The sequence below is a fragment of the Lacerta agilis genome, chromosome 6 (assembly GCF_009819535.1).
Source record: "Lacerta agilis isolate rLacAgi1 chromosome 6, rLacAgi1.pri, whole genome shotgun sequence".
In the NCBI taxonomy this organism is placed as follows: Eukaryota; Metazoa; Chordata; class Lepidosauria; order Squamata; family Lacertidae; genus Lacerta; species Lacerta agilis.
Genome location: NC_046317.1, coordinates 47985727 through 48007292, shown reverse-complemented (window position 1 = coordinate 48007292; position 21566 = coordinate 47985727). Strand labels below are relative to the sequence as shown.

At 43.5% G+C, this 21566-nt stretch overlaps 1 protein-coding gene across 1 annotated transcript; it reads right to left on the bottom strand.

The window, feature by feature from the left end:
• Positions 1 to 556: 556 nt before the first annotated feature.
• On the bottom strand, positions 557 to 19722 carry GNAT2 (G protein subunit alpha transducin 2). Its single transcript, XM_033152474.1, has 9 exons — positions 19332 to 19722; positions 10405 to 10447; positions 8602 to 8743; positions 6765 to 6922; positions 4910 to 5038; positions 3794 to 3923; positions 2111 to 2264; positions 1616 to 1826; positions 557 to 1036 (listed from the first exon to the last, which is right to left on the bottom strand). Exons 1-8 carry the CDS (start codon positions 19447 to 19449, stop codon positions 1636 to 1638), a joined length of 1065 nt encoding a protein of 354 aa, XP_033008365.1. The 5' UTR covers positions 19450 to 19722; the 3' UTR covers positions 557 to 1036; positions 1616 to 1635.
• Positions 19723 to 21566: the final 1844 nt, after the last annotated feature.

Here is a 21566-nt window from a genome sequence, read left to right as displayed (position 1 = left end):
TTATTTTTGAATGTTCTACATTCAGTTGTAGCCACCTAAGCCATTCTCTGAAGTAAATATTGATAACAAAAGATAATCCTATCCACAGTAACATACGACTTATTTACAAATGATCAAGAACGATACAGTGCTAAATAGCAGAGTGAAAATCCTGACGTCACCATTTCCAGTTTATATGTTTTCTTTCTATTTCCTATGTTGTGGAGAAGTTTTCTGACTGTGATGTCAGTAGGTTGGTTGCTTGTACACATTGCTGTGACCTCTTTCCATCAGGGACCAGAGAGACAGCAAGAGCAATTGTCTCCACAGCAAGCGGTAAAGCATTGGGTTGGGATCAGTACTGCTGTACTCAGTGAGGTGAGTTGGTATAGAGAAAGAAAATCAGTCTTAAGTTCACCAGGCCTTCTAATATGGGGAAAGCTGGATACTAGAAAGAAAATGAATTATTTAAGGCTGTAGGGACAAATTGCACCAGTTCCAAAGAACTGAAACTGATCTACTTGGAAGGTTTGAAAAATGTTACTTAGTTTTCTTGGTTAATTTGCATACTGATTTCATGTGTAATCTAGAAATTGTTGGTCTTGCACATTCAACCCTTTAGGATTTTCATTGAGAATCACCATTCAGACCATTTATAGATAAGGAAGTTCTGCCGAAGAATCCACAAAAGCACTGATTGTGTCGTTCCCACAGAAGGTTGATGCTTTTTAAAGATCTCAGTTGTATGCACACACAAAGGTCCAGTGTATCGCATGATTCATTGTTTGCAGACAAGATTGTGTTGGCTGTCTTTCAAGTTGTCAGGGTTTACAGATTGCCGAGAATTTCAAAAAGGAGGAAAACTACCAAAGAAGATGGCTTAGAGATGGGAGGCTCTTAGCTTTTGTTCCTTCATGCCCTTTTGATGGCATGTTCTTGGAAGTATAAAGTTTGTGCCATGGGTAGGTTATAGAAAAATGTGGACTCTGAGTGGCTTTTATTTACTCCGTTGGCTCTGCTCAAGCAGAACAGTGAAGCTAACTGCAAGTCCTTTTTCCTAATTGACAAAGAAGGCGAGAGAGCATTTGGAGAAATTTAGATACATTGTAACATGACATTTAGATCCTGCAACACCACAAAAGACTTCTACACAAATACATAAAGCATGAGACAAATTATAATGTCAGGTTGCTAATGATTTTATTTCTCATTTAGGCTGATTATGTACATTATAAATACTCTGCTGTAGTTGCTACACTTTGTAGTGGGGGGAAGTCTGATTCATCTGCATGGGAATTGCCTCAGAATTTATGGTTAGCTCTCCCTATTCAGAAACATTTTCCAAATTCTTGCAATGAACAGTAAATTCTTACTAAAATGAATTCACATCAAAGTCAAAACTTGCTGCACTTTGGGGGAAGCTAAGGATAACTGCTAAAATAAGTGGTTTTGTTTTTTGTTGAAGGAACATTGGTGAGCTTGGACTGTTGGAGTAAACTCAAATGCAAGGTTAAGTGTGGTTTTAAATTTACAGGAGCAGCTCTGTGAATTAAGTGAGTGCTAAAGATACCCATCCACCAGTCTCTTCCATAGGAGGACTACTATTGTTGATTATGTTCCTTAGAATGGAAATTACCTTCTTAAAAAGCTGAAGTCTTAGAAGAGGCCACAGTCCTTGAGGTTCTCTTTGATGATGACATCCGTGACTGCATCAAATACAAATTTGACGTTCTGCGTGTCTGTGGCACAAGTCATGTGACTGTAAATTTCTTTCACATCTTTTCTCATGTTCAGATCAAGGAACTGAAGCTTGATGTAGTTGCCTGCATCTTCAAAAGTATTGGGACCTGTTTGCGTAAGAGAAACAAGAAAGAGGCTATGGATGTTGCTGAAAGAGGCATAGCTTATTGGAGAGTTCCTCATTCAGAGAAGGGCTTTTGATCTAATGCAGTCTCCTGCTAGGGGAGGGGATGCTTGTTGATTCCTCCTTTCCTATAGCAGAGGAGGAAGTGGGTTAGAGATGGCACATGATGTGTCACCCATGTTTAGTGTGTGTTTCTACATCATATGTGAAGCAGTTCTTGCCTCTGGTGACTGGCTACTGTAAGGAGGAAATGCTTGACCAACTCACCATCATAATCTGGGAAACAAATGCTGAGATGTACTTTCTTGATCTTTTCCTCAAAGAGGTCCTTCTTGTTCAGGAAGAGAATAATGGAGGTGGCAGCAAAGAACTTGTGATTGCATATACTGTTGAACAGATGCAAGGATTCGTGCATGCGGTTCTGGAGGGGAAGACCACACAGTTCAAGCAAGCTCAAAGACTTTCTGTAAAAGATCTGTTCATTCTATCTGTAGTGTATGCTTCTAGACACAATACTTGACCATTACCCCAAATACTTCTCTATTACCGGTACTTCCAAAACATTCCCCTTGTAGCCTCCTGTGTGCCCTAAGGATGAGCAGGGAGTTACAGGGGAAGGATTATGTCTGAACAGACAATCTATTCCATTCCTGCAGCTTGGGGTGCAACTCTAAATGTAAAAGTTGCGTAGAACAATGTTGAAAGACAGTGTTTTAAAACATCCCTTTATTGTGAAGTCAAATGGGAGGTGACCAAGCAAAAGTAGCAATGTTTGTACATGTGTTGTGGCATTTTCTGCACAGGTTTGTTCTTGTTCTTAAACTGAAATTGGAGCAAGTTTATACTGGAGCTGTTTGGCTCGGTGGCTGATGCATCTATCTACTTGCCTCTCTTGGTTAATCTAATTGTAATGGGTGGATTTTGTTGCTATGGCATTAATCTACTGTCTTACCAGTATTGGCCTACCATTCTTAGCCAAAGTTTTAACTCCTCTGTTGGTTTTTTCTCTCAGTGATATAAATAAGTTAGAAAGCACTGCTTCTATAAGGTTTTGATCCTCCTAATTACAGAGTATGGAACAGGCTGCAACAAACCTTGATTCCCTCCTTTCAGTGGACATTCGCTTCAGACATGCTGCTTTCCCCCCTTTGTGCTTGGCGATTAGATTTGCTTATTGTGGGGCAAATCATCTATAGCTTCCTTCTCTTATTTTAATTAGCCTTGATGGAAAGACTATGATCAACTGGGGAGGGGGTGGGCTATATAGCTGATGCACTTTTTTGACACAACTTCTATGTCTTCTTTTTGGTAAGATTTCCAGCAGCCCAGTTCTATTGGTGAAGGTAACAGAATTGGTGAAAGTAATAGAATTTCCTTTTCCCTTAGAAGGATTCAGAGAAATATAGTTAAACAGTGTTTTGCATATAGATCTTGCAGCAATAGGGAAGTGTTCATGACGTATACTTCTCCTTTCAGAATCGTTGGGGTTTTCAGGAGGAATCCTTAGTAAAACTAGGGGTAAATTTCCTACCCTTCCTGTGCCTTGAAAAGCCTGCCCTGCCTTTGATGTCACCATTGATGTAAATTGGAGGCTTTTACCAATCCTTAAAGTGCGCAGGAAGGATTGGAATCAACTGGTTCTAGGATGTATGCTTACAGAAACATATTTATTTTCAGGCAGGGGTTAAGCCAATGCTTCCTGGACTTGCATCAGAGCAGCACAATTTGGAAACAATCTATTAGTTCCCCCAAGGCCCTATTTTCCCTCTCTGCTCTACTCAAAAACAAGTTTTGGCAGGCTCTTTATGTAAGTAAGGGTAAGATCCTGGCGTTATTTTTTATTCTGTGGGACAGGGGAGCTGTTGTGGTGGTTGTTGGATTTCAAAGCGGATGCAGGCATGTTTGTGGAACGATAATTAATCTCATAAGAGTTTGAGCTAGAAAACATACCACTTCATCATCTTCTACCAGCACCATGTCATAAGCACTGAGAGCTCCACAGAAGATGATACAGGTCACCCCTTCAAAGCAGTGGATCCACTTTTTGCGCTCTGACCGCTGCCCACCTACATCAAACATCCTGCAGAAAGAAGAGTCGTGATTATGATATTTATTTTCAAAGGTAACCATTTGAAACAGCATGCCAGAAGGGAAGAGTCATTCCACAGCATTGTAGTTTTAAATGAACATACTGTATACAGTAATTGGAACTTACAGCAGGTGAATATTTTCAAGTTCATCAGGCTGGAAGCCTAATGCAACAGTTCAGATAACAACATGAAGATAATACCAAAAAAGGTAAAACTGACACAGATTGGCAAAGTATTTATTTAGAAAGATGTATATCCCTAGAGAAGAATCCCTAGAAAAGACCCTGATGCTGGGAAAGATGGAGGGCACAAGGAGAAGGGGACGACAGAGGATGAGATGGTTGGACAGTGTTCTTGAAGCTACTAACATGAGTTTGGCCAAACTGCAAGAGGCAGTGAAGGATAGGCGTGCCTGGCGTGCTCTGGTCCATGGGGTCACGAAGAGTCGGACACGACTGAACGACTGAACAACAACAAATATCCCTTTTGATCTTAAGGGAAATAGCTAACAAGCAACCATTGAAACAGTAAATGTCCAAAGAGAAATCAAAAGGCTAAAGGTAGCAAAACAGAATATGTAGAATAGCTCCACCAACAAAAATCAAGTTAAAATGGGAAATAAATCTTATGGTTGCTGCAAAGAGACAGTAAATATAAAAATCATAGAAGCCACAGACCATTTTAAGAACTGAGGGCACTCGGTGATGGGGCCACGCAGGCTTCCTTGGGAAGGGCATCCCGTAGGAGTAAGGGGACACAACTAAGAAGGCCCTGCTACACTTCTGTGCTGTAGTGGCACAGTGAGTAGGACTTCACACTTGAGAATAAAGCACAGTGTACAGGCATATACAGGAGGAGACAATCTTTAAGATAAACAGAGTTTATCCATGTTGCCATTTGGCAGATGGAACATACGGAATGTGCTATGATTGAATAAAGAACAAGGAGGGCTACCTAGAAGGGTTTTCTTTCTCACCTGAAGTTGAGGTCTTTGACACCAAACTTTGTCTCTATGATACCTGTGGTCTTAACTCGTGATCGCAATACATCCTGTTCGTTGGGGAGATAGCCAGGAGCACATATCCTATCCAGTTGGTTCAGGTAGCTGCAGAAGGAAATGGAGAAGTAATGCTGTAAGTCTACAGCACATTTGGGGGCTTTGCAATACAGTGGTACTTTGGGTTAAGAACTTAATTCGTTCTGGAGGTCCATTCTTAACCTGAAACTGTTCTTAACCTGGAGCACCTCTTTAGCTAATGCGACCTGCTGCTGCGCTGCCAGAGCACAATTTCTGTTCTTATGCTGAAGCAAAGTTCTTAACCTGAAGCATTATTTCTGCGTTAGCGGAGTATGTAACCTGAAGTGTATGTAACCTGAGGTACCACTGTAAATTGTTTGTCCTCACAAATTGGCAAGGTAAACCACTATTTGTATTCCCAATTTTCCAGATGGGAAGCTGAGGCTGAGTGACTCTTCCCCAAAGCCTTCTGGAGTCTTCATGGCTTAGCAAGGTGTTGAACCCAGATCTTGCAGGATCGGACCACTGCATCCTTTTGGCTGAACGTAATTACCCTTAACTTGTCTAGAGCCAAGTGGTTGAAAGTGTTAGGTGCTGTGTATATTATACTCATATGCACAGAAAACCATATGTGAGCAGCTGAGAACCGGGCTCAAAATGTTCTGCTTGTACATAAATTGAGAGTAACAGGTTAAAGAGGACTCCAGCAGCAATACTGTCTCCCTGCTAATGCAGTGGCTTTTACCAGGGCTCTCTGCTGCTCTGAGGTACTTCAAGAATTGTGCAATTGTTGTGGGTTACTAATTTGCAGTTTATTGGGCTGTTGCATTTGGTTGGATCTGTTTAAATTTGCAGCTGTTTGCTTTTGCCAGAAAGCATACAAGGAAGGCCCTTTGGTCATGGCTAGGATAGGCCTGTGTCTGTTTCAAACTTCCGCCAACAAAGCTAGCAAAAATAGAAAGGGACAGCTCCTGGTCAGTTGCTCCGCAAGGAAATTGGCAGCCATTATATTTACTGTGGGCATAGCCAGTGCTTTTTGTCCCCCAGGCCCTAAACTGCTCTAAGAAGTGTACAGGAGAGAGCAAGTAGGCAGTGCACACCTGACCTGCCCTAAGCTTCCAGTTACATTGTTAGAAGGCTTGGTTGTGGTGGCACAATTTCAGGGCACCCTGGAGCATTAGTGATGTGGCACTGGAGGTCTGCAGACTAGGGACCATTTGTCATGCTGTTCTTTTTCACTTCAGGCAAAGAGCATCTTAACACACATGTTGGGTGGGGGTCACCTCTCTTATTCATACTCACCAGTTGCATGGGAGCCTCTTTTCTGTGAGTTGATCCCACACTCCTGGGAAGTATGAACAGCCCAGCCAAATGGGTGAGCCTGCTTCTGTGGATCTTTCCCACTGGCTTTCAACCCTGTCGAGTGCCAGTGAGGTGCAAAAGACTTAAATTACTAGTCTTACCCATGTTGGTGCACCCACACCTGCAGGGAAATGACTCCCGTGCTGCTTGGCATCTATGGAAAGGGGACTACCGGCTTGGAGATAATGGGTTGCATGCAGGGTTCCTGTTGCATTCCCACAGCAGACTTCCACTTGCACAATGCTCTTCCATCTCCATCCCCACCCCCTCCATCCATGTTTGGGGCTGATGGAATTTGTAGTCAAAAATATCTGGAGGGCACTAACTAAAGCTGAAATGTACTATATAAATGTATGGCAGTCTCTCTCTCTGAAGTCTCCCTGCCACAACCCCTTGGGCTGGCAGTACTGCCTCTCCCCTCCCCAATATGCTTCCACAGGGACCAACTTACTAGGCGGCAGAGTCGTTGAGCTGGTACTCAGCGGCTCGCTCAAAGCAGGCCTGAACGCCTGCATCCTTCCAGAGTTTGGTTATACAGTCCACTAGCTCTGGAGGCATGGTTCCTTCTTCGATGGAGTCAGCCAAGTTGAACAGCTGTCGCCCCTCATCCTGTAAAGAGACAGAGCCTGTAAGGAGACTGTTGTTTCCTTGGTGACAAGGCTATGGCAGAACCTCATATTCAAGTGTTTGTATTTTGCACCATCACAACCAGTTTTTAGCTGCACGGTTTGGGCAATTCATATTTTCCTCCTTCCTGACTGCAGAGGACTTCTTACGGGGCGTGTGTCAAATTAGAGGACAACATTGCATTAAAAAAGGAGGAACAGTTGTTTCCCAGGGCCATTATTGACAAAGGTAAAGGTAAAGGGACCCCTGTCCGTTAGGTCCAGTTGCGAACAACTCTGGGGTTGCGGTGCTCATCTCGCTTTACTGGCCGAGGGAGCTGGCGTACAGCTTCCGGGTCATGTGGCTAGCATGACTAAGCCGCTTCTGGTAAACCAGAGCAGCGCATGGAAACGCCATTTACCTTCCCGTCGGAGCGGTACCTATTTATCTACTTGCACTTTGCGCATTCGAAATGCTAGGTTGGCAGGAGCAGGGACCGAGCAGCGGGAGCTCACCCCGTCGTGGGGATTCGAACCGCCGGCCTTCTGATCGGCAAGCCCTAGGCTCTGTGGTTTAACCCACAGCGCCACCCCGCATCCCATATTATTGACAAGGAAGTGAATAAAAAGTCCAAATTGCGACAAATTAACTTTGGTCAGGACATGTTAATAAAACAAAAAACCTCCTATGGTTGGTTGATGGTTTCTCAAGTTGAGCATTTCTTGTGAAGTATTATGAGAATGTGCAAATAAGCATCTGCTGGGGATGATTTAAGCTGTAACATGTAAGAACTACTGTAGGGGAAAAGCTGCTCTAGAAATGTGTCTGTGCTTCCACATTACTGCTCACATGGATGCAAGTGTGTGTTCTGCCATCTTGGCATCTTCTGTGTGGTGATCTGCTCCAACAAGGCATCTTTCCAGAAACGTAATGCGTTGGGTGGTGTCCCAGCACACTCTCACTCTTACCTTTTCCAGTAAGTACTTTGATTCTCACCATTAATTGTGTTAGGTAGGAGAAGGTAAAGTGCAACAGTGGCCACAGCCTAGGTACTACTGGAGGACTTTCTGACACCATAATTCTAGGAGCGAAGGAAGCTGCCTTATACAGTCAGACCAGCAGTGCCCTCACCAGTATCTCATACAAGAGAATCTTTCCCAATCCATTCCAGAGATGCTGGGAACCTTCTGCATGCAAACCAGATGCTCTACTGCTGAGTTACAGCCCTTCTATGAATCAGCTCCGGTGAATCTATGGCTACTGCTCTTGAAAAGTGGTCTTTAGCCACCAGGTGGCATCATCCCATAGCTGCTTCAACTTGAGGCTGAAGCCCAAATCTCTCTTTTTGATATCTTATGAAGTGTGCAGCATAGTGCATGAAGATCACAGTTACACTAACCCTTGCTGTTCTGGTGCTTGGATATTCCACCTGTCCTTTCCTACCTGTTTTTCTTCAGAACATCCCATGGAAATAAAAGATAGGAAACGTATCTAGTGGCAATGGCATTCCTGTTGTATGATTATACATATTGACCTTGAACACAAATAAATAAACTTTAATAGCAGGTCCCTTTTTAGCACATCAGCCACATTGTAGCTGCAAATGTCTTGGCCCTCCCCTTTTCCAGAGATCCTCATTTGCTAAACAAAAACATTCTGCTGTCATGCTCAATGATACTGACCGCTTTGCTTGAATCCGCATAATCAATCCCCAGGGTGGTCATGGCTCTGATGATGGCCAAGATGGACTGCAAGATGTTGCCATAAATAACTGCTTTGAACTCCAAACATTCTTCTTCCGTGTAACCATCTTGATGGATAATCCTGGGTAAGAATTGGGGGGGGGGGGAACAGTCGCCATAGATGAAATAACCACTCTGGATCTTCTTGAGAAGTTCTACCCATTTTATAGAGATGCATAATAAATCTATTTGCTTTGGGGAAAGAAAGTTTTTTTAAAGGACCAGAATCTAAGACATCACAGAGTAAAACATGCCCCAAACTGCATTGGCTGAGATGACCATGTCTGGGTGAGGAACACATTTTGCCCCGTGCCTGATTGTACTCCTAGGGGCAGCAGTTTTGACATTTTCCCAGAACAATAAGTGGCTCCCATTAATTGTGCAGCAAAAATGAGAATACTGTCCCATTGAAAGGCCTTGAGTTTTATTTGTATGTTACTTGAATGTGAAGGCTGTCAGTCCTAGATACATAGACAGATACGATGTATAAGGTCATCATCTATAATGGACTTGTAGGAAAATGTTGCCAAGATGCCTCATGACATATAATTAGCTGCCCTTCCACTGAAGGTCTGTGTATTAAATGATGGCCGTTAGATTTGTAGGTCACACTTCAATTGTTGGAATTCATGAGTAGGGTGGGTGGGTGTGGGTGCAGTCACATTGGTTACTGCTACAGTTTAAGGTGCTTCTTCCTGTATGGTTTGCACTTCCACTCTGGTGTTAAATCTAAGTTCCCAGAAAGTTTTGAGTATCCCAGGGGGAACTCTGCTAAAGGAAGAGTAACAGAACTGCGTTCATCTTTTGTTGTTTGTTTGTCAGTTCATAAGCCTCAGGGCTTAGAAATCTGTCATTATGGACTTCGTCAACAGCCTTTATTGCAGGCTTATTATGAGGATTACTAAAACCATGTGCAGGGAAATTAATGTAGATTAGTCAATGAATCTGCTATAGCAGGAACTGGGGGTCTGGTGCCCTCCAGATGTTTTGGACTACAACTCTCATTAGTTTTGGACTCTCATGTTTTGGACTACAACTCTCATTAGCCTGGAGAAGAGAAGGTTAAGGGGTGATATGATAGCCATGTTCAAATATATAAAAGGATGTCATATAGAGGAGGGAGAAAGGTTGTTTTCTGCTGCTCCAGAGAAGTGGACACGGGGCAATGGATTCAAACTACAAGAAAGAAGATTCCACCTAACATTAGGAAGAACTTCCTGACAGTAAGAGCTGTTTGACAGTGGAATTTGCTGCCAAGGAGTGTGGTGGAGTCTCCTTCTTTGGAGGTCTTTAAGCGGAGGCTTGACAGCCATCTGTCAGGAATGCTTTGATGGTGTTTCCTGCTTGGCAGGGGGTTGGACTGGATGGCCCTTGTAGTCTCTTCCAACTCTATGATTCTATTATTCTAGTTCCAGTCAACATGGCCAATGGTCAGGGATGACGGGAGTTGTAGTCCAGCAACATCTAGAGGGCAATAGGTTCCCCATCTCCGTGCTATAGCATATGAAGCACCATTTCTTCCTTATCCTGCTCAAGATCAGTTTGTGAAGCAAGCAGTTAGTCCATGTTGCCCTAGCTTGCTTTTAACTAAATGCTATTTTTATTTGTGTTTTAAGCCTTCCATAATCTGTTTAAGTTATTTGTCCCAACTCAGTCCTGTTGCCAACAACAGCCTCTAAATGTGCTACTCTGGGATGGTGTGGGATAGCAACTCCTCGGTCTAGAAGGCAATACAGTACTCACTTCATCTGTTTGACAATTGTACTCTTGCCTGACTCTCCAGCACCTGGAAGAAGCAAAAGGAAACAGATTAATGGCAGAATATGGGGAGAGAGACACAGGCAGATCACTTTGCAAAAAGACAGGGGTCGTTTTGTCTTGGCACTTAACTATTTTATATTTTCGTACTGGAATGTCTTCCCATTGCCAAGTTCCCCAGTTCAGACGTTAGGTCACCAGGCTTACGCAAATAAATGCCAGTGGCCTATTCATATGGGTGACATAAGATCAGAGGGGACATGTGGCTTTGTGTTTGTGGAGGAACATCAGTGATCACCACCACCTCCTCTGATGCACATATGGATGGACTATTCACGTGGACAGTTAGTTGCTTGAGCAAGATAGCTGCACACCTTCTTAAGCAACACCTAGGGTAAATGATACGGCAGTATTGATACAGGAGCTTTAGAAACTGCAGGTGACATTAGATCCAGCTGGCTTTCTGAAAGGTGGCGTTTTGCAATTTTGTGCACCTAATTCAGATTTTTAACTTGATATCATTTTGAAAGCGATGGATGGGATGTAAGTTGAGCGTGATGGCTGGGGGGGGGGGGGAGGAAGGAGAGGAAATTATACATCGTGGGGAACAGGAGTATAGACTAGCAAACTCAACAGCCCAAAGAGCTTGAGACATGCTGCAGGAGGTGGTGTTGCTCACTGTTACCCTGCACCTTGGCAATGCCACCCACCTCATTCTTTGTGCAGTAACTGAGGTTCAACCCAGCGTTGAAGTCCAGTCCCAGATATCTGGGAGGGCAAAGGCTTCCTTAGTAATATGAGCAGGGTGGTGTGTGCATTGTTCGAGGTGTCTTGATATATGTATCCCAAAGTGGAGCCCTGGCCTATTAAAAGACATCCCAGCCTGAATACTGAAGCATTCCTAGTTCAAGCTGAAGACCTTTCTACAACTTTATTTATAACTGCAGTAAAGCCTGTTGCTGTTGGACCTGACTCCTTCATATATTATTTCTACACCAACCAATAATATGTACCAGTAACATTTTTTCTCTCCCTATGAAATTATTCTGAAAGACTGCTTTATCAATTGGGCCTAATCCACACATGCAGGAGAATGATGTGGCAAACGGTTTCAGAAGAAATGGTGTTAGTCTTTGCTTCCGTTTCCCCTCTCCTCCCTCCCTGTCTTTCCTTCCTAGCATTACAGTGTAGCACAACAAAGTTGAAAGTACTACCCTCCATAGAATTCCTTTGCAGAGTTTCAACATGGTCTCAATTAAGATTCTGCAGGTAGGGAGTATGAACAGAGGACAAGTCAGCTCGCATTTTTCTCTCCTTCCTAAACTTCAAAATATTTTAGAATATTTGCTAAGAAATAGGAATATACCTGTTTCAGTTTTCCTTCACTCCCTGACCCCACCCCCATTCCCTTCCACAGTTACAGTCTAATGTTCTAAGGCAGAAATGGTTTTGTTGCTTCAGATTATAGGTGGGGATTCAATTTTTTAATGTTCTCCTGTGTTAAAAACACCCGCACAATCCCTGCTAACTGAAAACTAGCACAGTAAGGAACAGATTGGCTTTGAATCCCTCAGACTGATGCCCTAGTCTTTTTATTTGCAGGGAGTGGAAACAAAAATATGTCAAACTATTATAAAATGGAACCCACCTCTCTGCAGCCTTTCTATTTTTTTGCAGTTACAGTAAATGTTACAGATCTGTACCATATATGAGTTGAAACTAACACTTGAAAAAGCTACGTTTCTCTCTAAAATGGTGTATGCACTAATTACAACAGATTAGAAGAGCAAGGAGTTACCGGGATCATGTAACGTGTCTCTGCTGAAAATGTAATGTGTGAAGCCTCTTGATGCAAACTGCTAAGTACAAAATCACTGCTCCAACTGCTAACTAGAAAATGCCTGCCTTTTTTCCTTCATAGGCCAATGAAATAGCTGTTTTTTGCCAGTCTGACCAGTTGTGTCTATTTCTTTGATGGGAAAAGAGAGTGGGAGCAGTTCATTATTTGTATGGGTTTTTTTTCTTGTTTTTTTTAGTGCTTGAAGTAAGTACAAGAAAATTCTCCACCAGACTTTAGAATACCACATCTCTTTAGAAATGTGGCTGCGCAGGTCTGGGTGGCAACTCTCATGGAGAAATCAACCAAACAACTGGAACTTAGAGATACCATTCCGAAAGAGATAATTTTATTGATAAATTGTTTTCGTTGCATTCAATATGGAAATTGAAAGAAATGCACTTTACATTCTCTGGCTATGCAAAGACATGCTTGGAGAAACCTATTGGCATGAAAGGGGGCACCAATGACATGGGATGTTTGTTGTAAATCTTCCACTAGGGAATATACTCTTGAACACAGATACTTCAGACACTTTCCATGTTTATCTTGAGGATTTATTTTTTGTTTCAGAGAGAGAAGATGCCCTGTCTATTTGTGTCTTGCTGCAATTATGCTGGGGCAGGCATTTTTTTTCTTAAAAATAAAAATAAAAAAATCTAAAATAGTTCGGATCTGAGCTACATTGTGTGCTTCTTGGAGTATCTACTAAAAGTGCTGGTGTTAATGATGGTTTTTTGAAAAGGTCTTGTACGGATGAAGACACAGCCTTGCTAATAAAGTGTTTAAAATGTTTCAGTTATTGCTGGAACAGAAAACATGTGCGCCTCTCAGGGGGTGCATGTTAAAGGAACAGTGCAGACAGTTGGAGGAATCTGGTCCCCACCCCCCCATCCCCGTGCAACTACGTCAGTCTCTATAAGCAGAAAGCCTTTGGTAATGCAGCATTCCTTACAAAAGGGTATGGATTGTGCCATTTCCAGGATGTCGTGCAAGAAAGCAAGAGAGGAAATGCTGTGAGTGTTGCTACGGCATGCATTAAGAATAAAGAGGCAAAGTAATTACTAAGGAAGTAACCAAGGGAATGGATTTGGATAGAGGCCAAATCATTCTGCTGTGCCTCCCTATGCTGGGTTTAGCTACACAGCCTCTTTCATATAGCAGATCCTTCTGTATCCACCCTTATTATTATTATTATTATTATTTACAGTATTTATTATATTTATATACCACCCTATACCCACAGGTCTCAGGGCAGTTCACAGGAGAAAATCACAATATAAAAACACAAAATGCATAATCAAAATAAAAACAAGAACAACCCAATAACACCACCCCAAATATTACCAGAGAAAATAGAATTTTAAAAACACACACAATATTTGTAATGAAACATATAAAAATAAGCACCCATCAGGTATCATTAATGAGTAGATTAAAAGTTCAATTTGACTGCCTTTCAAATCAAAACATTTTAGCCATTGGTCTCTCCCCCTCCCCCCCAATTGCAACCATTCATAGAAGCTCTTTGATCCAGTGGAGGCTGGATTTAATATTTTGGCTGGCTGCTCTAATATTTTGAGTTTTCATTTCTGAAATGCCGCAGTTTCCTCCCAGTATTGTGCATGAACTGTTTAGGGGACAAAACTTCAGTCCAATAAGGATTTGTGGTCTTGGTACATTGTTCCTATTCTTTAGATGGCAAGGTGGCCTGGCAGGAAGATTCTGTCTTATCCTCACCTGGCTATTCTTGATTATTTCTCACTGATATCTCTCTTTTTGTCCATCTCCTTCTCTCTCTCTCTCTCTCTCTCTCTCTCTCTCTCTCTCTCTCTCTCTCTCACACACACACACACACACACACACAGAGAGAGAGAGAGAGAGAGAGAGAGAAAGATAGTATGCCAAAATGCACTCATTAATTTGTTTGTATGATTGTCATGACAGCTCTTGGATTCTGCTTGTGAAATCACTAGTGGTAAGAAACACAACTCCATCCTAGGGTGCGATTTCAGATTCCAAAATTGAGTAGTGGTGGAATTATATCTAACTCAAGGAGAAGGTAGACCCCCTACAGATGATTTGAGGCCACAGTCAAATTGTGGTTCCTCACAGGCTGGCATTCAGCCTTAAGCAGCCAGGTCAAGAGAAGAGATGAGGCAATCTCTCTATCTCTCTCTCTCCCCTAAACCCAGCACAAGTAGAAGGTTAAATACTGTACTGAACAAGCACAAGTAGAAGGTTAAATACTGTACTGAAGCCAACAATGACTATCCCACCCTTTGAAATTACTAGGTAGGCCAGGCCTATGCTGAATATCACCCCTGGCAGGTGTGTAAGAGCAGTTCACAGCATGGTTCAAAGGTTTGCTCCTGGATCTAGTTCCAAAAAAAGCTGCACAGTAAACTGTGCTACTGGAAAGAATTTTCTATTTTGGGCACCCACAGAATAGGTGGCCTGGAATCAGGGAGGAACATCATCCCCACTGCTGCTCCTCAACTGGCACCCCTACTTTTATATTTTATATGCAGGTTCAGCACTTCACTGATGTTCCAATTAGGCTAACTCTGGTCAGCAAACCAGAGTACAGATGCCCCCCTTCAGCAATGGAGGCTGGTCTAATAGGGCGAATGGGGAATAGCCCCACCCACCTCAGTCTGCCCCAGAAGCCAGCCCCTACTGGCCTGTCTTGTTCAGTGCAACCAATCAGGCCGTGGCTCTGCCTGTCATTGGCTCTGGCTCCACCCACTGTTGGCATATCTGCCTTCCGCCCTACCAGTCCTAATGAGGATCAGCTACCACTGCCCTCTGGGCAAGGCCACCACTTCTTCTGTTACATGGGAGCTGATGTTGCATGGGAGCTAGCATTACTGCCATACTGAAATAATGATGCAGGAATTTATTGTCAGCTGAAAATACCCCATGTACATTACTACCACTAGGGCCAAATCAGATTGTGTATTGGAGTTCCTTACCCTTCTGTAGTAGAACTAAACACAAAAAAACAGTCCTTCGAGAGAGTTGTCTAGATCACTTTTTCATTTAAGGGAAGTATCTGGGTTTTGCTAAGCAGGGCACAATTGTGAACCACATTCCTATACCTCCTTTCCTGTGAATAAACACCATTGAAATCAATAGGGTTTACTTCTGCATAGGATCACACTATAAATGCCCCTCTCCACGTTTGTATCAAACTATACCTCCACCTGCAGGCGTTCCAGTTCTAGTGGTAGCCAACAGCCCTAAGTTGAGACAACCTGGAACCAATGTGGGCTATTTTGAAAAAAGGTAACAATATAGTCCCAATTATATTTTAAAATTTGCTTACTTACAGTGGCCTTCTCACCGCTGCAAAGTAGATTCATAATAGTAACGTCCACTGGGACTGATTCATATTTTACCTCACATCAGTAGATATTTGCGTTTTAGATGCGCTGGCTTAGAAGTGTGTGTTCTTTAGGTGCTCACTTTTTCAGGAGTAGGGAAGCTTTTTCAGCCTGAGGGCAGCATTGCCTTATGGGCAGCCTTCAGTGGTGGGTGGAGCCAGAGGCCAAAGTGGGTGGAGCAACAGATCAGATGCTTGACACAGTAGTCAAGAGGTTGCTACACATACGCACCTCTACCTCCATCCTGACAATCCAGTACTGTACTATCATACTTCAAGGACACATTCCAGCTTGTCAAAAGCACGAGGAAGGGGGCAGAGAAAGGCTGGAAAGGAGGTGTGGGCCTGATGGGAATTCCAAGGGCCAGATAAATGGCCAGAGGTTCCCCACCCCTGCTTTACTTCGCTTGCCCTTCAGTCTTCTTCAGCAGCCACAGTATGTTTCCTCATCTCATCACCTTAAGCTGCTTATTCCAAAACAGGAAGCTGCTTAGAATTAGGGCTTAATCACCCTGATCCTAACCACCCTGCTGTCACCTGAAGGAACCCATGTTGCACAGTGGCAGGCAAGTACAGGCTATCTGCACATTTGATACATGCTACTTCAGCTGTTTGATCTATGCTGTTATATATCTCTCTCTTCTTCTGTGGAAGGCTTATTGCAAAAAGCCATTCTGTTGGAGCAAGCACATGGGATACTGCTTCCTTCCCATGCAGAAGGAGTTTCCATGCAACCCACTGCTCCTAATAGCAGTGGTTTCTAATTTCTCAAACTTTGACTTGGCTGAGCTAAAAGGCAGGAGTGGCAACATCTTTTCCTGCTGCATGTAGAATGCCAGAGGTGCTTTTATCTTGATCTTTGAATTCTGAGGGGCTGGGTGGGTGAACAGGCTTTCTCGCCTTGGCGTGACATCTGTGTTCATATATCCTCTTGGCTTTTGTGTGTGGAGAACCCTGTGCTTTTCAGACCACTATTGAATGAGCTGGCACAAGGTGTTCCCTTTCCTTTGCCCGGTAATAAACTGTGCACTATAGAAGATAAGGTCGACTGCAAGCCAGGAGGATAACGAGCTCTCCAGGCTGATCGCCAGCTTCTCCAGTCCAGCAACGCTTCCATCAACCTGCGTAACTAGCTGGAAACAGTCCAAGCAGAGTTTAGCACAGCATAAGTTCTGAAGTGATGTCTAAGTCCCAATAAAATGCTTCTTGAGACGAGAGCTCTAGGTCTAAGTTATCTTTATTGGGAAATATGTACATCAGCCGAGAGCAGTACAACAGTGCTCCATGTTGGCTTGCAGCACAGAACAAAGATGCTGTTTGTTTCTGCATCTCAACTGCACCTACGGTCACCCACTACGGGACTCCAAAAATTCACTGAGCTCGTACAACTTTACAAGATGTCCAGCTACTTTCTTTAACCATGAGCTTTCTTGTCTCAGACTTCCTTTGTGCCACCTCCTGTAAAATCTCCATTGGTCATTTTCTTCCCATTAAATCACTTTCTAGATTAGTCCATGGCAGAAAGGGACATCTGGTAGCCCACAGGTTCCCCATCTCTGGGTTATGGAAACAGCTCACAGCTATGAGCCACACGGGCAGTGCATCATTCAGATGAGTTTATATGTGCGGCAATCAGGAGCTTGGGAAGATGTACACTCATAAGAGCACTGCACACCCTCCTTATACTTGGAAAGTCATCAGCCATAAAAACCACGGATAAGAACATAAGAGCCCTGATGGATTATACCAAAGAGCTAACTGAGTTTGGCATCCTGCTTCCCACAGCAGCCAACCGGATGCCTATGGTAAGCCAACAGAAGAAGGTAAGGGCAATATCCCAGTTCTGTTGTGGCTCCCCAGCAATTGCTATTCAGGTGGCCTGCTGCTTTTGATCCTGTAGGTAGTACGCAGCCATCTTGATGAACAACCATTGATTGCCTTATCTTTCATGAACTTATCTAATTCTCTTCCAAAGCTGTCCAGATTGGTGGCTATCACCACATCTTGTGCTAGCAAATACCACAGTTTATGTGGTATGCAAAATACTTCCTTCTATCTGTCCTCTATCTCTTGACATTCAATGTCACTCTCGTACTGTGAGAGAAGGTGCAAAACCTTTCCTCTATCCATTTTCTCCGCACAATGCATAATTTTATACTCCCATAATTGTCTCCCCTCCACCTCGTGCACCAAACTAAATAATTGTCAGGAGCCAGTCCATGACAATAACCAGCTTTGAGGGGCACATGAAGCATCACAGAAGGTGTCTGGAGATATCAAGCGGGAATGTTCAGCAATGCATGGAATTACAACTTTGGGGGGGGGGGACGACCCACTCTTTCCTCCCAGTAAAGCTGTCTTGAATGAAAGTCAATCTATTTTGATGCTGGCCTTCTGCCAGTCTCCTTTCATGTTTAGTGACAAGAGGTTCACGGGATAGACACCGAAACCACATAGAGACAAACCTCCATTGCTGGTCTGAACACCAACCCCAAAGCACAAAGGGTACCTGGAATCAATCAATACTCTTTCAGCAAAAGGATAATACCTAAGTCAACATCAATATAAACACACAGAACACTTTCAATTTCTATAGCTATTATCAAGTAAAGGCTGAACTTTGTAACATGGATTCATTTCTAAGTCCTATAAGAAAGCAAACCTGGATTGACACCAATGCCTTTCCTTCAGCACCACAGACCCAAGGATCTGAAAAGCATTTGCTGTTCAGTCTAAGAAAACTTGACTGCATATAACTATCACATTATAACTTCATCTCTTGAGCCTCACAACTGTCTTTATGGGCTGGTGATGAAAATAAGGTTAGGATGGCTTAAAGGGCAAGTTCAGGACGTATTATTTTGGCAGATCCAATTGAGAATACTCAATGTCCTTTGGATAGGGTGTTCATATATTCACCTTTGAGAGGATAGGGACCTGTGTCAGGCTCCATTCCTCTTCTTTTCCAAAAGGCCTTGAAAAGGCTGACAGATCAATTTGCCACCTCTTCTTGTGAAGGGAGATTGAATGCAAGAGACATGTTTTTGCACATTCAAAAATAACACGGGCCATAGCTTTCCTTGTTCTCCTCCAGCCATTGACTCTCCTTGGAAGCACTTAATCTCTTCTGACAACTGTGGTGCCTGAGACTGCTTTGATGGAGAGGGGTGTTTGTGACATATTGTTCTAGCCAATGGGCTGAGAGATCTTGAGATCCGGCTGATCGGCTGACTTAGGAGGTCATCAACCTAATGAGGAACCATCTGGTGCTACTTAGGAAAACATATTTTCTATTTTTATTTTTTTAATTCTGTTTCTTGGTGTGTGCTGAAACAAGCTATTTCTCTGCCATATTTCAATGTCCTTGGCTATCTGAGCAGTATCTGTTGCTTGGCGGCAACATCAACCATAGTTTTTGTCATCGTCTGGGAAAAGCCTGATTTGGAAAACGGCATGCCAGAGGGTGGCTGCCTTCATTCCATGTGCATCATGGTTAAATCAGAACTGAAAGGCACTTTCCCATTTTTATTATTTTTACCACCAGCACCCTACTGAGATGAAACACTTTCCCCTCCCATCCACGGCTGTTGGTACAGAATGGCAATGTTTTCCCTTCGGAATTCTTCATTCGGAAACGTGTGATAGTATAGGCAGCCCACCCCCTACAAGATCTCATTACAGCGCACCTACCGAGCAGTAGCAGCTTGACTGTCTTTGCCTCTTTATCTGCATCCTCCTGTAGCTTCTTTTCCAGTTCTTTGGACCTCTTGGCAAGTTCCTTATCCTCTGCACTTGCTCCACTCCCCATCTCACCGTCTCCTTCTTCCTCTCCTTCCTCCTCCTCCTCCTCCTCCTCCGTTGGTTCCTGAAGCCCCTCTAGCTCTTCTGTTTGTTCCAGCTCTTCAGATTGGTTGACTCACCCTTTTTCGGGTGGAGGAGATGAGAAAGACCAAAATAAAAGTATCTTACGTGGAATCCTCCAGGGTGATGAAGAAGGTATTCCACAGAGCTGCTTTAGCTCCGCAGCTGCAAGCGGCAAGGCAGCTGGTCCAAGACTGCTAAGAAGGTAGCATCAGAGTTCTTCACCTTGCTCTGTGCTCTTTCCCCCTCCCCCCTCCCTGTTAAGTCTTCGTGGGTAACCCAATTTTGTTACGGTGGATTTGAGGGCTTTTTATCTCACCATGTGACCTGGGAAATCCAATTATAAAAGCCCAAGATGGCAAAGATTAATGACTGGCAAAGCAGAACGTTGAACCCAAGCTGTGGCGCCGTGTGGTGTAGGGGAAGATGCTTATGCAACATGAGAATGTAACTTAGCAGCTCCCCCTGTGAGAAGAGGCTACGACGTTTGGGGATTTTTAATTTAGAAAAATAGGTGAGTGAGGAGCAGGCAACAGGAAGGATAGAGGTGTATAACGTGGTACATGGTGCAGAGAAAAGATGGGGGTGAGCTTTCCTCCCTCTCTTATAGTACTAGAACCTGAGGCCATCCAATTAAGCTGAATGTGGGGAGATTCAGGACAGATAAAAGGATATAATTAAAATGATGGAGTCCCAGCCCCACAAGGTGTAAGGATGACCACCAACTTTGATGGGATATGACATGAAAAATAAGGCTATCAATGGCTGTGGGTCATGATAGCTCTGTATTCTACATTCTCAATAGCAGCTGCCAAGGAACACAAGTGGGAGTGAGCTATCCAACTCCTGCTGCTTCTGAGCTTCGTTTTCACATCTGGTTGGCAACTGTGTGAAGCAGAGTGCCAGCCTTCGATGGGCCTTCGTTCTGATTGAACAGGGCTACTCTTATGACTGGACCTACATATTAGGCAAGGATTCCTAATTCCCAAAGAAGGCCTGATAGTCAGCTCCTCCCCTTGGAGGCCTATTGGGGGATTAATTAATAAACTAATAGTTATTATTCATTCAATTTATATTCCCAATGCTCAGAGCTGATCATCGCCATCAGTTTATTTGTATGCCATTTATCACAAAATTGTGCCCAAAGTGGTTCATAACATATCGGGTGAACAAGTATAGCCATTCTCTCTCTCTCTCTCTCTCTCTCTCTCTCTCTCTCTCTCTCTCTCTCTCTCTCTCTCTCTCAGAAGTATAACACTAATAAATAATTACCAAAAAATCAATCCTCACAAATTTGTTTAAAATAATACAAATGAACGAACCTAATTTAACAGCTTAAAACTAACCAGAAATTTTAAAAAGCAGTATACAAAACACCCACAAACTCCAGATGGATCTTTTCGCAATAGTTTGGACCCAATCTGATGGGGAAGGTGGCTTAAGAATTTGTTGAGGCCCAAATGTACACGCTGGTCTCATTTTGGCAGCTGCAACCCAGTAAACTTAATAACATTTATCCCCAACAGGTGCCGCCTAGGGACTGACCATGGAGATGGCATCGCTGAAATGCATGTGTCATTAGATGCAGCTATTTCTGTTCCTTTACCGCTCTTATCCCCCACACAGTCAGGAAGAGAACAGAATTCTGACACTAGTATTCTCTCGCTCACCAAGGAAAGGGTGGCAGGGCTCCCTCCCTCCCAACGGGCAGCTGGATGGGAATAGCAGGAGGACCATGCCTGCCTATGCAACAACATCCATGAGGAATGCTTTGATGCTTTTCGCGTGAGCTGGCCCATAGGCCTGGCTTTGCCATCATCAGAGCTTGTGAAAATGTGAGGTGACCCCCCTCCCCCCCCACACACAGTGGCAAAAAGGCCAAAATAGATGTGCTGCTCAGCATATTAGGGGGAGATGGTGGGCTTCTGGGTTTTGTTTGCTTTTCTGTTTGCATAGAGGAAAGGAAACGAACACTCGCCTCAGTCCTAGAAGCAAACCATCAGCCATTGAAACAGGGTAGGGTATGTCCCTTGTGCACAGTTGTGTTTCTGGGCATTAGGGCTG

Bases quoted from the DNA above. Each gene is read 5' to 3' on its own strand.
- GNAT2 (XM_033152474.1), bottom strand. From the start codon at position 19,449: ATGGGGAGTGGAGCAAGTGCAGAGGATAAGGAACTTGCCAAGAGGTCC. The intron at 6,923-8,601 runs GTCAGTATCATT...GTCTCTTTACAG, and splicing joins ATGCGGATTCAAGCAAAGCG to GATGAGGGGCGACAGCTGTT. The intron at 1,827-2,110 runs GTGAGTTGGTCA...TTACGCAAACAG, and splicing joins TTGTTTCCCAGATTATGATG to GTCCCAATACTTTTGAAGAT.